Consider the following 14519-nt stretch of genomic DNA (forward strand, 5'->3'; position numbering starts at 1 on the left):
ATTTAAGGGTTAGGTTGTATCAATCAGGGAATTGAGTTGCTGTGACTTTGAAAGGAACAGGAGAGGAAAGGCAAGCAAGTGCATTAAGAAACATTGTTTGATGCAGGAAAAATGAACAGTAAAGCAAAAGAATAACATGAAATGAAACCGTATGCTGTATAAGATAGTGTGTAGGCTTGTAGGAAAGAGTAAAGCAGAGTTCTTGCTTGTTCAGGAAATGGGGGGAAGGGTGTACATGGATGTTTCAGCAGCCAAGTCAGATGTGATTAATGTTGTTGTCGCTTGACAGAACACACAGCCCTGCACACTTAATACACTGTGTCTATTTCACAAACCATAGATCTGTTGGATTTTTATGGTAGTGATCAGGCGTATTCAGGTTGCGGTCCTTTAGATAAATTAACCATTTTCACAGCAGTAGAGGGTTGACAAATTACAATGTCTCCCACTGACTTGTTTTCTGCTTTTAAGTCACCATACACAGCATCAGTATCCTAATTAGTATACTTCCAAGGGCTGCAGTCTGTTGAGTTACAACAATCCTGTTCCACTTCTGTGTGCAAGCCTCATTAACATATAGATTATGTAGAGAAGTCTGTAACCCTTCTTCCTCACTTCTATGGCATCATTAGTGTAAAGGTGAGGAGGGCAGGCACGGAGGAAGGAGGCGGGAAGAGTTATGAAAGGTCGCCACAGAAGCAATGAAAGTTCAAGTAATACCCAACAATATCATTTGCTATGGTGTAATGATGTTATGGTTGTCATAATTGTGTGCAGAATAACATAGTAAGCTCTCTTTGCTGTCACATTCACCATGTTAGAAAGAGTGCTCCTTTTTTCTGTCCATCTGCTTCTTTCCTTGCCTGCATATTTAACTGTTCATGTCAGTCCTCTGCTCTCTGCACTGACACAAGATTTCACCCACTCCATCCTGGAAGAAGGAGTCCACACCAATTTAGCCTTTTTTTGCATTTTCGTTCCCATTCTTCCTCTATTAAAAGATGTCTTTTGGCAGTTTTTCCTGATCCATCAATGCTCTAAGGATAGAGGGTGTTGCATGATGTACAGACAAGCCTAAGGCAAATGTGTGATTTGGGATTTTGTGATTTTTCAGTATGTATACACAATGACTGGGGGTTCAGTAAAAGGTGAATCTGTCATTTCTGAAAAGCATTGTGAAGAAAAAGTGCTGTGCGTGTGGTGTAGGTGGATTTCTATTAAAACTGGGTAACATATTGTGAACAAACCCCTGGGGCTGAACCTAAGTTTACAATTTTACTGTACATAAAATTCTACTTTTTAAATTGTCTGATACTCAATTTCACCTAAAGCTTTATGTTTATGGCCATTCAATCTCACAATGTTTGGACTGTTAGGACCCAGTGATGGAATCACTTAACATTTACCTATCATTAGTTAATTCAGTTAGCATCGAACTTTAACCTAAAAGAAGTAGCTCAATATTTTACATACAATACACTTATTGGCTTTGTAAAGATTTTTCTTTTAAAATATTATTTTTTGAGGATTTTAGGCCTTATTTGTTGCAGTAGAAGTAACTTAGAGAGAGTCGTTGATCCCCGTTCAAGGAATAGTATGACCGACCAGTGAAACGTTTTACGCTTAAGTTTGTACAGCTTAAACAAACGACATGTGGTAATTATGGAAATGTATAGGTGGTGTTATGGCAGATTTGGTTTCCTTTGGACACCCAAACACCCTGAGAAGAGCCACATTAGCTGCAGCAGAAAATAAGCTGCTTGTGTGTTTGCGGTCGCGGGAGGGCAGAACTTCAGAAAGAAGACTCTCTAGTCTAGAAAATATACGTGATGTAACCACTGAATATTATTTTTTACAGTCTATGGGTGTAACCAAAATATCCTCTATACTACAGCGTCTCTAGTGTAAGGTTTACCAGCTCGTTCATTGGCCGGGGTGACAATGGCCCGTTGCAGTCGCAACCTAAAAGCAAAACAAAAAGTGATGTTGCTTGCACAACAGGTGCATGCTGGATCAAGCCTGTGGACTCTGATGTGAACTGTTATCTCTGAGTACACTGAACACTGTATTAGGAGATAGGATAGTTCATCCCGCATCAAAAGTGCTAATTATTGTAGTTCCTGACATTTACAGGAGGTCAGTGAACGTGTTATTAGTTTAGAACCTGAAGTCTGTCGGTCAATTTTTCAAGTAGGCCCGTCTATGACAGTGATTTGTGCGCGATAGCCTCGGTGTGTGGCATAGGGATGTCTGTTGAACTTCCTCCTGCTATAGTTTGAGTTGCGAGAAATGCTCGTGCAGAGAGCATATAGTAGGCCTAAAGTTGGCTGCGGCCCTGTAGCCTGTATAACGTTACTGTTTGCTAATCAATTGCTAGTGAAACCAGCTAACTTCGCGTAGCTTTTTTACGGAGGGACGCTACAAAGTTAGCTAAATGCTATGTTCGTGGTGGTTTCTACCTTCAGCGAGGTGTGTGAGGCCTTTCTGCTGTGTTTTACAGGGCTTACAGCTTCAAAACCTTTTGAATATGAGGAGCAGTTGGACAGAGTGGTTGTATTATGCACTGAGCATGAACGAGCAGAGAAGTTGAGCAAATTGAGGAGGACTTCGCGGTGCACAAGACTCACACAATGACGTTCAGACAGGTGAGTAACGTTACTACAACAAACGTATTCATTGTTCAAACTGTGGGGCTGCCAGCTACAATTGCACAGAAACGTAGCGTCGCTGAGTAGACTATTTTCTTTAATGTTTGAAGGCAGAACGGCTATGTAGTTTATATTGTTTTTTCTGTTGTTGGTGGCAGGCTATTTATTTTCTGTGGGTTTACAGTATGATCCTTGTTGCATCCCCACGGAATCCATAGCTCCTTCTATATGTTGTTGGTCCTTTCCTGTGTAATTGTCTGAGTTTTTTTTTACTCTTTTCTGTTTAACTCTTGTAAGGCTCCACAGACCATTTAATCAGTTGTACACGCTCATGGGTTAAATTGGGATTGTTATAGGAGGGCTCTCCCTAGGGGGGGGTCCTGTGGTGTGCAACCCCCCCCCCCCCCCCCCCCCCCCTCGTATATGTTTTGAAGAATAAATCTTCTTGGAGAATTGTGTGCTAAGAAATGGAGAAATTGAGTGTTACATGATGATGTTGATGCCACTTGGAGGATCTCGGCCCTACTGTATTTAAAAAAAAAAATTGGTTTGGAAATGTGAGGTTCTCGGAGATGTTGTTCCATGTAATGTTGACATGTTAATGCACTTTAATTTTTTTTCATTTACTTAATAATTCTATCTTATAACATTATCATCGCCATATATTACCCCCTTCCCTTATTAAAAATGTAATGTTTACGCTGAGTACATTTTAACTGACCCACTTTTTACTTTATCTAAGTACAATTTTACACAAGTTATTTAACTCTTGAGTACATTTCCTCAAAGTGGAAAAAAAATTCAAAATGATGCTATTTACATAGTTGGTAGTATTTACGTTGTTCAGTCAAGGTAAAGTGTTACCAATGAACCTTTTTGATCTGCGAGGGACATAGAAAAGAGGAGCTGGACTAGGACATGTAACGCTGCTTTACAGCCTCAGGATTAGGAGCTATTTAAAGCCAAAAAGCAGATTCCCCTCTTCTACGCTCACGTGGCGTCTCTGTCTCTCTCCCATACAGTCTGTCTTGACACGGCATCAATAGAGACTTAATGGGAACGACTTCTATCTTTTTAAGCATCAGCCACCAAACGCTTTCACTATCGTTCACCTTGAATCCATTAGACTCGTTTATCTTTCAATTACTGTAGCTGCAGTACCACATCAGGGTATGTATTTACAGATTTGTTAAGCATTTAAGGGCAGAACATGCATAAAGCAGATCAATTTTAACCAAATAATGCTGTTAATGAAAAGAAAAATTTATCCTATTGTAGGGTAAGATACAGTATTGCTGTTAAAATCTTTAAAATGCATTATTACACAACAGTAAGACTTGAAAAATACTGTACATTCCAACAACTCCCTCCTTTCTCTAAAATTCATAAATATGGGTCTTTTGTTAGATAGTACAGAGTCTGGCAGGGGATTTCTAGATGCATAATGCTCTTAGAGACCATGGCCAAAAGACTGCGCTAAAACACAAGTGTTGACCCAGTTTTCCTGAACCATAACATCATTATTTGGCATTTCCCATAACAGCCCAAAACACAAGTGCACTCCAGTGTGTAGCGGCTTTCCTCCTCTGCCTTGTTTGTCACTGATATTACACGAATATGCTTTACAATCTTTTGTTAGTTGACTCTTTTCATTGGGTTAAATTAAATATTCAATTTTAGTAGTAGAGTTTAGTGCAGTGGATGGCACAATAAAGTATTAATACATACACATACATTGTCATATTCTATACTAAACATATTTAGCCACGCTGGCGGCTTTATTGATAGAAACAAATATTGAATGGACTTCGATTAAATATTATAAATTCTGTTTTATATCTGTTAAGATTTTATCTGCTTATAACTGCTAAACATCAACATTTTAGCATTGGCAATGTGAGGTTGTTAGCAGTTAGCTGACCTGAAAGCCCCATCTGGTTTTCTGTGAAGCAGAGCTGTGAACAAAACATTGTCACTCTGTTTGCACACACACATTTTGCTCCCTCTTTGAATGTGGGTCAGATTTTCTTCACATATTCCACTATGACAAAAGCTTTCTTTCCATAAAGAACAGCTATTCTTTATGGGTTCTAGTTGATCACGTATACGGATGATAGTGGCTTTTATACCGGTAAAGCTAACGGAGGTGTAATGTTACGAATGGCCGCTCTTCTGACCTTAGGTGCCTGAGTCTGTTTCTCGACGGTTCAGTAACCGCCGTTAACGTCCTTAACATCCGGAGTTAAGGGCCCACCGGGCTGGCTGCTAGCTGGCTGGGGGCTGATTGTGAATGTGTCCCCGGGTTGGACGGGGGGTGTGCTAGCCGGCTAAATTACCACAAGATTAGTCGTCTATCTATACGATTAACGTTACGGATGAATTTGTGGGTGAAAACAATCATACTAAAAATAACGTAACGTATGAATGTGTCATAAACATTTTAAATGAGTCATAAACGTTTTTTAACAAGTATCATTCGATTTTGTCAAGTTTTGGTTGGGGTTTATGGGTTTCATGTCACTCTAATTAGATACCTTCGAGTAAATATGCCTACTCTGATTAGTATGTATTAGAAATGACAGGTTATTTTCTCCACCAGGTGGGAAATGATGTATTTTCAACAGTCACTCAGCTGATTTACTCTCCCCTCTCACATTCAATCTATCCCCCCATCTCTATCTCTGCTCTCCTGTCTAGACAGTTATAGAGAGAGTGAACCTGTCATTCCCGGACAGGATTACATCCTCTGCTGGTCTGGCCTCTTCTTGCCAACTTGGTGCATCAATAGCACAGTTGCTGTTATGAGATGTCACATTGTTACGTCTTTAGAATCGATTTTGGTTTTATCGACGATAGCCTAAGGGAGGATATGATACAAAACAAATAAAACATCAATAATCCTAACGGGGAGAGCTGGACATTTAGTATCAAGGATGATATGTACTGTAAATTAAAAAAAGAAAAGGTAGATGAAATAGGTTTTAAAAATAAACGATAGATACAACACATGTAAAATTCAGTATTTTTATCATAATGGTTTCTTCTTTTGTGTCTGTTTATTTTTGAAAATGACACTAACACAGTGTACACACTATGAGCGACAACACAACAGGCTACAAGTCCTGTTCAATGGAAACCAGCACCATTTAGCTACAACCTGACGCCCCACATGGATGTGACGCGCTACAAATGAAAGTTGAGCTGTCATCAACTTTTTTCAATATTCCAATGAGACACCAAGTTTTTTAAGCTATTTTTCCCAGTTTTTTAGCTAATTGAGCTGCTGTTATTGTAGCTTTCTGTGCACACGAGGATGCAATAGGGTGGCAAATTTGAAACAAAAACGAGTGCTTAACCAACAGTGACGCTGCGACAATCTAGCTGGCCCCACTTAGTTGTTTTGTAGATTTTGACGCTCATAGTGTGAACATAGCATAAGAGTAGGGCTGCACAATATTTTACTTTTTTATCGTCATCGCAATATCAACTGGCGCAATATACATATCATGAAAGGTTGCAACATATCGTTATAGACAGATTTCTTTGTCTTAGTTGAAAACATATTAACAAAAAAAATGCTCATTAAAATAAAACGTCATTCAATGTTAAATTTGTTCAATAAGAGAATGTTTTCTTTTTAGTTGTCACAAAATTTGACAAGCAATTTGTTGTATTTTAGAAGAATACTGAAAGCAGCAGAAATGCCGAACTGAGTCCATTTTAATATCTAGTTATTTAGCTCAAGTAATATGGTTATCACGATATTCAACTAAATTGAATCACATATCCTGCAGCCCTACATAAGAGTTTAGCTTAGTAAGTCAGATTAACATTTTGACACGGCGTGAATGTGTGTACCAAATTTCATATTGATCATTCCAATAGTTGAGACAAGTTGTTTGTTTTGAAAAATCATCCTCAGAGCTATAACGCTATGTTTACAAAAAGATTGTAGGTCTAAACTATCAGCCCTGCAGTCCTTTCTTGTTACTTGGCACTGCGTTGGCATAATGACTGTTGAACTCATACGCTTCATGTGAATTTTATCACCTGGAAAATAAATAATTAACACTTAACACTCTTTCCTGTTGACCCATCCTCCCCTTGGCACAGGCTCAAATTGGGTGACCTTTGGTACATGCTGCCATTTATATTTCAGATTTCATACATTCATCTTTTTCATCATGTGATTGAAAAATAAATCTCAATGTAATGTTTGACTTGGGATGCATTCATGAACTTATCTTATTTCAAGTTAATTAAATTTGGTGATCTTACTTCCTTATATCTTGACAAGGACATTTAAGAAGCTCTTGTAAATGTTAGTAAAACTGGTACTAGCAAACTGTAATGTTTAACTACAAACAACAAAAGCTCACACAGCTACCTAAAAACATTTTCAGGATAGGTGTCCTGTACAGTCTTTAGATATCCAGCTTGACAGACTGTTACGAATGACACTTGTCCCTTTTCTTTGTTTGAAATCCAATGTTTCTATAAATCATTAAGACCCCAAGTTGGATTAATTCATGGTGTAAAACACAAAACAGCTCAATAACCAGGACAGGCACACAGATGGTGGCTGGATCATACAGAGGATTGACCTGGTTTCCTCTTTAGCTCTGGATTTGATTCTGTATAATCCTGGCCTACTGACAGACTGACTGATCATCTGTGGATAAAACGAATTTCAGCAGTTTCTTTTCTGTTTTTGGAAGGAGAAATAAATAAATGAACAACCGGCTCAGTTTGAATATGACCTTCATGTGTCTGCTTAGAACCAAAGCTGTAAAAAGAGAGTCAGCAGGCCAGGCCATAAAGCAGTGGAGGATTGATACCAAGCCTTGTGTGTGTGCTTGCCTTGCGTGCGTGCCTGCGTGTGTGCGTCCATCCTGTGGATTCACTGATGGAACAATGGTGAGGTGTGTGTGAAAGGGAGGGGTGATGGAGCAGCACCGGTTCCACCACCTGCCACCCGCTGGGTAGTAGGTGGGGTTTAGGCACCCACGCAGGGGATTTTGGAGGAAACATACCCCAGTTTTAGCAGCTTCTCTTCTCACGTGAGCGTTATGCACAGAGAGACAGACACACACAAAAAACAGACCTGCCCCTAATCTAGATCCCAAATCTGCCCCAGAATGCGATTTTCAATCACCTAAGTCCTTCAGACGAAGCACCAGTGAGACTCACAGTCCTTAGAACAAAAAGACAAATAATGTTTACAGCGTGTGTTGCTTGGACTCTGGGTGAGGAGCTGCATGGAATTCCATTCGGTATCTGAATCAAAACACTGGATGTTGTGGCCTTTGTGGTTAAAAAATGTCTGAAATGTGATTTTCAAGATATCTAAATAAATGCAAATGCCTTTGTGCATTTTCCCACGTGCTTGTTGTAGATATGAATTTTAACTGCAGATAGAGAGCGACGTGTAGAAATGGTGTAAAGGTCAACATATAATCTTACTTTCTGTTTTGAAGTGTAATACCCTTGTGATTTTTGCAAAACAACTATTGTAGTGTTGAAATGCAACATTGGTGTACAAAGAGCACCTTGTTTTCTCACATAATTCTGCCTGCTACTGAGTGTGGTTGATCTATTGGTGGCTTTTTGTTATTGTGAAATAAGTGAACCAGAGTGCAGTGTTTTTTTTTTTGAGAGAGAGAATACAAGGACATGGAGGCCTTGAACCATGAATTGATCAACTGTTTTTAAGGTGCTTCACAGCATGGCTTTCATCTTTCTGGTAAAGGTCAAATCCAGCCGGGCCACTTTTGAACCGGAAAGGATTCTAGGTATTCAGATAGATACCTGTACACAAAGAGCTTCACACTGACAGATTATAATCACACCTGCTGTGCTACTATAAAACCACAGAGAGAAACAAATGTATCCTTTCGTGGTCTTTCCCACTGCTGCTTTCAGAGCATCCCTGCCTTTGTGCAAATTTGTCGGCTCCGTCTTGTGATCTAGCAAGAAAGGAAATGTAGGCCACAGACTCTTTAGGCGTATTATTTCTCCCTGCGAGCTTAAATTATAAATAATGCAAAGGTGCCCCCCTCACATGCACATTCAATTTTTTTAGGGTATCCCCCTTCTCCTCTCTAAACTCACACCCTGCACACTTTTTAATTTGGTCCTTCTCTCTATACCGCCCACCCTCCTCAAGCACGCTCTCTTTCTTATTCTACTGCATCCCCTCCCCCTCTATCCCATTTATTTCTCTCTTTCCTCAATCCCCTAGTCACCCTTTCATTTTCTCCCCCTCTTGGTCTTGTTTTAAGGATCCCTCTGTGCAGTCTGCAGCGGGGCAGATAAGACGGACAGAGGACAGACTGATAATCATGTTTAGCCACAGAGGAGATCTCCTGGCAATGTTCAGTTTTGAATGTTTGGCTGCAGGAAGTTTCAACAAAGATGTGACCGATGTCTGTTATGGTGTGTCCCTGTGTGACTCCATACCGTTACAAACAGTATGTGTGACTGTATGCTGTATGTCTCGGTCTGTATGCGTGAAAAAGCAGTAGAATAAGTAACTTTAGTAACTGGTATATATTGACTGAGGAACCTAAAGTGCCTCAGTCATTTTATTAACCTGCCATTCGTTTCGTTACCTTCTTTTGTGAATTTTTCTTTCCTTTCCTCAACCCTTCTTTCTCCTCTCCTGTTCTCTCCCCTCATTTCTTCTCCTGTCCTACTTTCTCCTCTCCTTTCCTTGCCTCTTCTGTCCACTCCTCCCCCCTTCTCTCTCCTTTTTTTTCCTGTCATCTCCCTCTTTCTCCTCCCCTCTTTTTACCTCTCCTACTCAACCTTGTTCTGTCCCATTTTGTCCTTACCTCGCCTCTTTTCTCCTCCCCTCATCTCATCTCTTCTACTGTCTCATCTCATATTTTGGCTCTCATTTTCTTTCTTATTTCCTTCTCTACATCTCTGTCCTATCTCCACCTTTCTCCTCACCCCTTTTATCCTTTCCTCTCTCCTCACACCAGGCGAGAGGAGGAGGATCTATGCGACTGGCCCAGCCCCCTTTGCTCTGACTCGTCTACACTGTGTGACAGGGGAAGGCTGGGCTGTCCCAAGTGTTATCTAAACACTCATGCACACACATATGCATGCATGTGCACTCACACACACACACACAGTTACTGCCTATGCCAGAGCCTGTCTGCGCTCTCAGCTCAAGCCCTCTTAAAGCTGTTTTTGTGCTGGATATCAGCAAGAGCTAACGACACACAGCTGCCGCTGCTGAAGACAGAAGGACAAGACGAGAACAGAGGGAGGGGAGAAGAGTACAGGAGGGAGGAGAGGACGAGCACAAGAGGAAACAAAACCACCAGCAGCCTCTTAACTTCTGTATCTATGTCTCTCTGGCGGTCTGGTGCTGTCATTCTTTAGCAGGGTGTGTTTTCTGCTGTAGTTCAGGACTTTTTTAGTCGGGGGGGGGTGGAAAAGAAGAGGGGTTGGAGTTCACATGACATAATTGGAGTGAATGGGTTGCCATGGTGACTTACCCAGGGAGCCTGGCCCGTGCAGAGTAAATGGAGGGAGCGCCGTGGACGCCAAGTGAACGATAAACTAACGGAGGGGAGTCACCAGAGAGAGGGAGGGAGGTAGGGAGAGGAGAGCAAAGGAGTGGTGGATAACAAGGAACACAGAGGAGTGGAGCAGAGGTTGAGAATGGAGGACGGGTTTTCCAGCTACAGCAGCTTGTATGACACCTCATCACTGCTACAGTTCTGCAACGGTAAAAAAAACAAACTAATCCTTTTCTTACTCTTCAAACCCCCCCCTCCCCTCTATTTGCTCGGCTGCATGTTGTTTCTCTGGACTTGACATGTCACCAGCTGACTGGCTAAACTTAGTAGAGGTGTGTGTCTGTGTTGCAGACATGAGCTATTTAACTCCAGCTTTTAGTGCTTTGCTGAAAAAGGAGTTCAGCCTTTCTTTTGTTGTGTAGCTTGACATTGTCAAACTAGAAAATACTTGATTTTGAACAGACTACTTTATATTTGAATAAAACAATCCACCAACTCCAGTTTCTGGAATCATGGCCAAAATAGTGTCAACAGTGTATGTGAGCCAGAAGCCATCAAGAAAGCTCATAAACAAAGAAAGAGAGAGGATGAGGAACAGTCCTTTGCTCACAGCAGCTGCCCTGATTACTCTGGTTCTGCTTGATGTGTTGAGGGGTATGTCATGAATATATTTCTCCCCTTTTGGCTGATTGCGATTAGTTGGCTGAATGAGACAGAACAGAGATGACTGCTCATGTTGCTTTGCTGCACTAACGTAATTTATTTGCTCGCAGAGGAAGAAACCATACTTCAGGCTGCTAATGTTATGGGTGGGAGAGGGTGACTCAGGGAAGAAGGAAAACAGCATGACACATCAGTATGACATCAGCTCAGGATTTAGGATTTTTTTTTAAGATCCAAGTAGCTCTAGTTTCTTTTTGAAAAAGTAAGCCCTGATTTATCTCCTAATATTTAGAAATACCCAAATTACTAAACTATGATAACAAAAAGGTCATCCAATGGTGCGTAAGTGTATCTCAGTCCAACTTTTCAGAAGGATTTTACATTACAATTCTGTTTTGGTTTTTGAGTGTGTTGCACAGTTTGATGATACCATCCCTGCGTTCATACTGACAAACTATGTTAGTGGTTATGTTGGTGAGCCCCCTACACAAAGGGGATTATCCCCAACACAATAACTGGTGTCTCTAATGGAGACTAGTGTAGCAAAGGCATTTTAAATAAAGCTGTAATGCCGATTTGAGCTCCACTGAACCAGCTAAATAAAGACTGAATTAAATATTTGTCATGGAGTGACTGTGTGGTGGTTAGTGAGCGTGAGCTATCATTGATGCAAGCTTAGAGTAACGTGATTACTATTGGTGTATAATGAAAAAATCAATAATATTAACTGTGCTGTGTAAGCACTATCAGTCGATGGGGGAAGATGTGGGGGAATACTATTGTCTGACAGAGGAAATCACAGAGGTATCTCCCGCCATGGAAACCGGGTCCCTCACTACTTTCATGAATCACTGATGAGGTGAATCCAGTTAAAAGCTTTTGTCCCTTATGGATTTCCCTCATATTAAATGTACACCAATCATAAAAGAGAAGATGCAGAGAAAGAAACAGAGGAGCTAGAGAAGCCTATACGGTAGTTGAAATAAAGATTATTCAAAGCTGAAAAATAACACTTTGAGGTCTGAGGGAATTTTCAGATATCTTCTTGATTTCTCCTTTTGAGGGTTTTTGCACATAACCTGATACCTGTGTTTTAATATTAAAATGTTCAGAACAAACTTCTCTTCTGTATAGTGACACCCAAAATTGTTCCAACGCAATGCATAAAGAGATGATTTGGCCCTAAAGTGGACATATTTCTCACATCTCTTGTAAAAATCTAAAGTCAATTGTTTTGGTGCTTGAAGTGAGTTTACAAAAGTCTTTGGTAAACAAATGTTGTGTAAAATTTGAATAAAATGGTAAATAAATGTCTAAATTTACATTTGGTCATGAGTCTTGGAGTATTGTCAAACTTTGCTTGGACTCGCCGGTGTGTCTTCTGTCCTGAGAGGGTTAATGTAGAAAAGAAAAATATAACTGTTTTTCTTCAGCCGGGGGGGCTTCTCTTGGTACATGAAATCCATAAAGGACTAATTAAATAATACATTGGCCTTATTTTTGATTAAATGCAGTGTAAGATTACTAGTAACGAGGTAACCGTAACAAAAGTAAGGCGACAGATTGTTGGTTTCAATACTGAGTCATTCCATTTGTCACAATTAGAGCTGATTTCCCAATAACCCAAAGTAACTAGGGAAAAGAAGACAAGTGGGTAAGCACCTTTTCTGCACACATGTTGTATTCTTGTGTGCTGAGACTGCCATGGATAACAACTGAGATGGGTTGGTTGGATTGACCTGAAAAACAAGCGTAGCAGGTGTTCAGATAAGCTCTACGACTTCCTCGGAAGATGTTGAAAAGGAAATGACTGAGCTTCAAAAATCTCACAAATTACAGTGAGGTGACATGTACACATAAGTATTATATGAGTCACCCTTGAATGTTAAGGTGACAGGTGAGAGAAGTTAAGTGTCAAAGCAATCAACCACTACACTTTGTCCCCTTTTACTTCTTGCCATGTCATGACCAGCAACCAGAGGGAGAACTTGCAAGTTGTCTGACACTGCAAGGTTGTTTTGTAATTCTTTACAATGTCATGTTTCCTCTCTGAGAAAGTCAATGAAATAGACATGCTGCTTAGGCACAGCTGCCAGGGATTTTCCAATTTCCAACCCCCTGCTTTCTCTCTCTCTCTTTCCCTTCACAGACACACACATACATACACGCACACATACAGTACAAAAAACAGAACACATACTTAACTTCAACACCTTTTTCCTTGTTCCAACAGACTTAATGACTTCACAGACTGCTTAATTGGGCAAGCCTTAGTTAAGATGTGTGTTTGTGTGTATGTAAGTGTATACAAGCTACAGCGAGGGGTGTGTGCTCAAACATCTTCAGGACGGACGTGCGTGTGTGCGTCAAATTAATATCAAATTGCTCGGCCACTGCTATCCAGCTGAACCCAGATTCACTCTAAGCAAAAGTCAATGATGTCATACTTTCGCCTCTTTCTCTCCCTATCGCTCAACCCGTGTGTTGTGGAGCATCCAACCAGACTAATGGTCAGAGACTAGGTCAGCTTAACTGCAGAAACATGCGCAGTCTGCATGCTCTATCCTCAGGAGGTCGGGGCAAGCTTATAGGCTAATTGAAAATTAGCCATAACGCACACACGCACAAACACACACACACACACAAGGGAAGTGAGTCCTTCTTATGTTAAATCAATGAAACAATCAGTGTGTGTTGTGCACCTGGTAATGAGGTTGCTGTTGTTTTTATATTATTTACCACTGTTCTGATCACAGATTAGCAGCAAAGAAAGTGTCCATTTGATGATTTCATTACTTTTAAGGACCATTCTGCTAGTTTTACCTACTTCGCCTGCTGTTCCAGTACCTCCAACCAATATCCAAAGCTTACCATAATTTTGGAGTTTGATTTCATGCAATCTCCCGACTCCATAATAGAAAGTAATGCTTTGCAAGCCAGTGTGCAGTGTATCACCAGAGGTAGTGGTGACTTGAATTTGAAATTATACCACATCTAAAATAATTTTGTAGACATAACAATGGATTTTGCCACTAAATGTTGATGTAAACTTACAATAGACAATTTTTATTTTCTACCTGGCAGAGGCTGATTTACCAGGGAATCCTTTAATAGATGTAGCTACTTTACTGTTGATTATTAGCTGATAAGTAATCCAGCAAGTCGCAGAGCTGAGGTTTTACAATAACCAGAAAATTACAATCCAGATGTTTTACTTAGTTTCTGTGCTCAATTTCCAATCCCGCACAATCTGTCTTGTGCTGAATTGCCCTACAAAAAAATCTAAATATTTCTAGTGCATCAACTTTGATGCACTAGAAGCTCCTGATGTGTTAATGAGAAAAACTGTTAATAAGTGAATCCGGGTCACTTACATTGCTGTAATACTGTTGATCACACACTCAAGTTAATTTCAAAGCACCCAGCCTCTCCATCCAAACAAATCTATTCGCCTGCATTCATTCGTGAGATTTGTTCATTTACCTTTTGAGCTAATGATGTCTGCTCGGATTTGGATCAAGCATCCTTTTATCTCTGTGCTCCACACTCAGGCTGTACGACCCACAGGCGCATTGGCACAGCCCTCACCTTACAGGCAATGGACAATGCACCATGATGGGAACCAAAACATGCCAGCAAGACACGTGTGAGGGGGCTTGGTGAGGATCAAGTTTTG

General features: G+C 40.5%; 1 protein-coding gene across 12 annotated transcripts in view; it reads left to right on the forward strand.

Moving 5' to 3' along the window:
- eml1 (EMAP like 1) overlaps positions 1-14519 on the forward strand; it is a 49238-nt gene that overhangs the window by 2319 nt on the left and 32400 nt on the right. For 5 of the 12 annotated variants that reach the window (XM_034858770.1, XM_034858771.1, XM_034858772.1 and 2 more), the window contains exon 1: positions 9752-10389. The exons of 2 other annotated variants lie outside the window; for them this stretch is intronic. In XM_034858770.1, the coding sequence (XP_034714661.1) occupies positions 10323-10389 (67 nt within the window). In that variant the 5' untranslated portion in view covers positions 9752-10322. Of the gene's footprint in view, positions 1-2488; positions 2646-9751; positions 10390-14519 lie in introns of those variants that run through there. 5 more of the 12 variants (XM_034858780.1, XM_034858781.1, XM_034858779.1 and 2 more) reach the window with 4 other exon arrangements.

The sequence above is a fragment of the Etheostoma cragini genome, chromosome 20, assembly GCF_013103735.1.
Source record: "Etheostoma cragini isolate CJK2018 chromosome 20, CSU_Ecrag_1.0, whole genome shotgun sequence".
NCBI lineage: Eukaryota > Metazoa > Chordata > Actinopteri > Perciformes > Percidae > Etheostoma > Etheostoma cragini.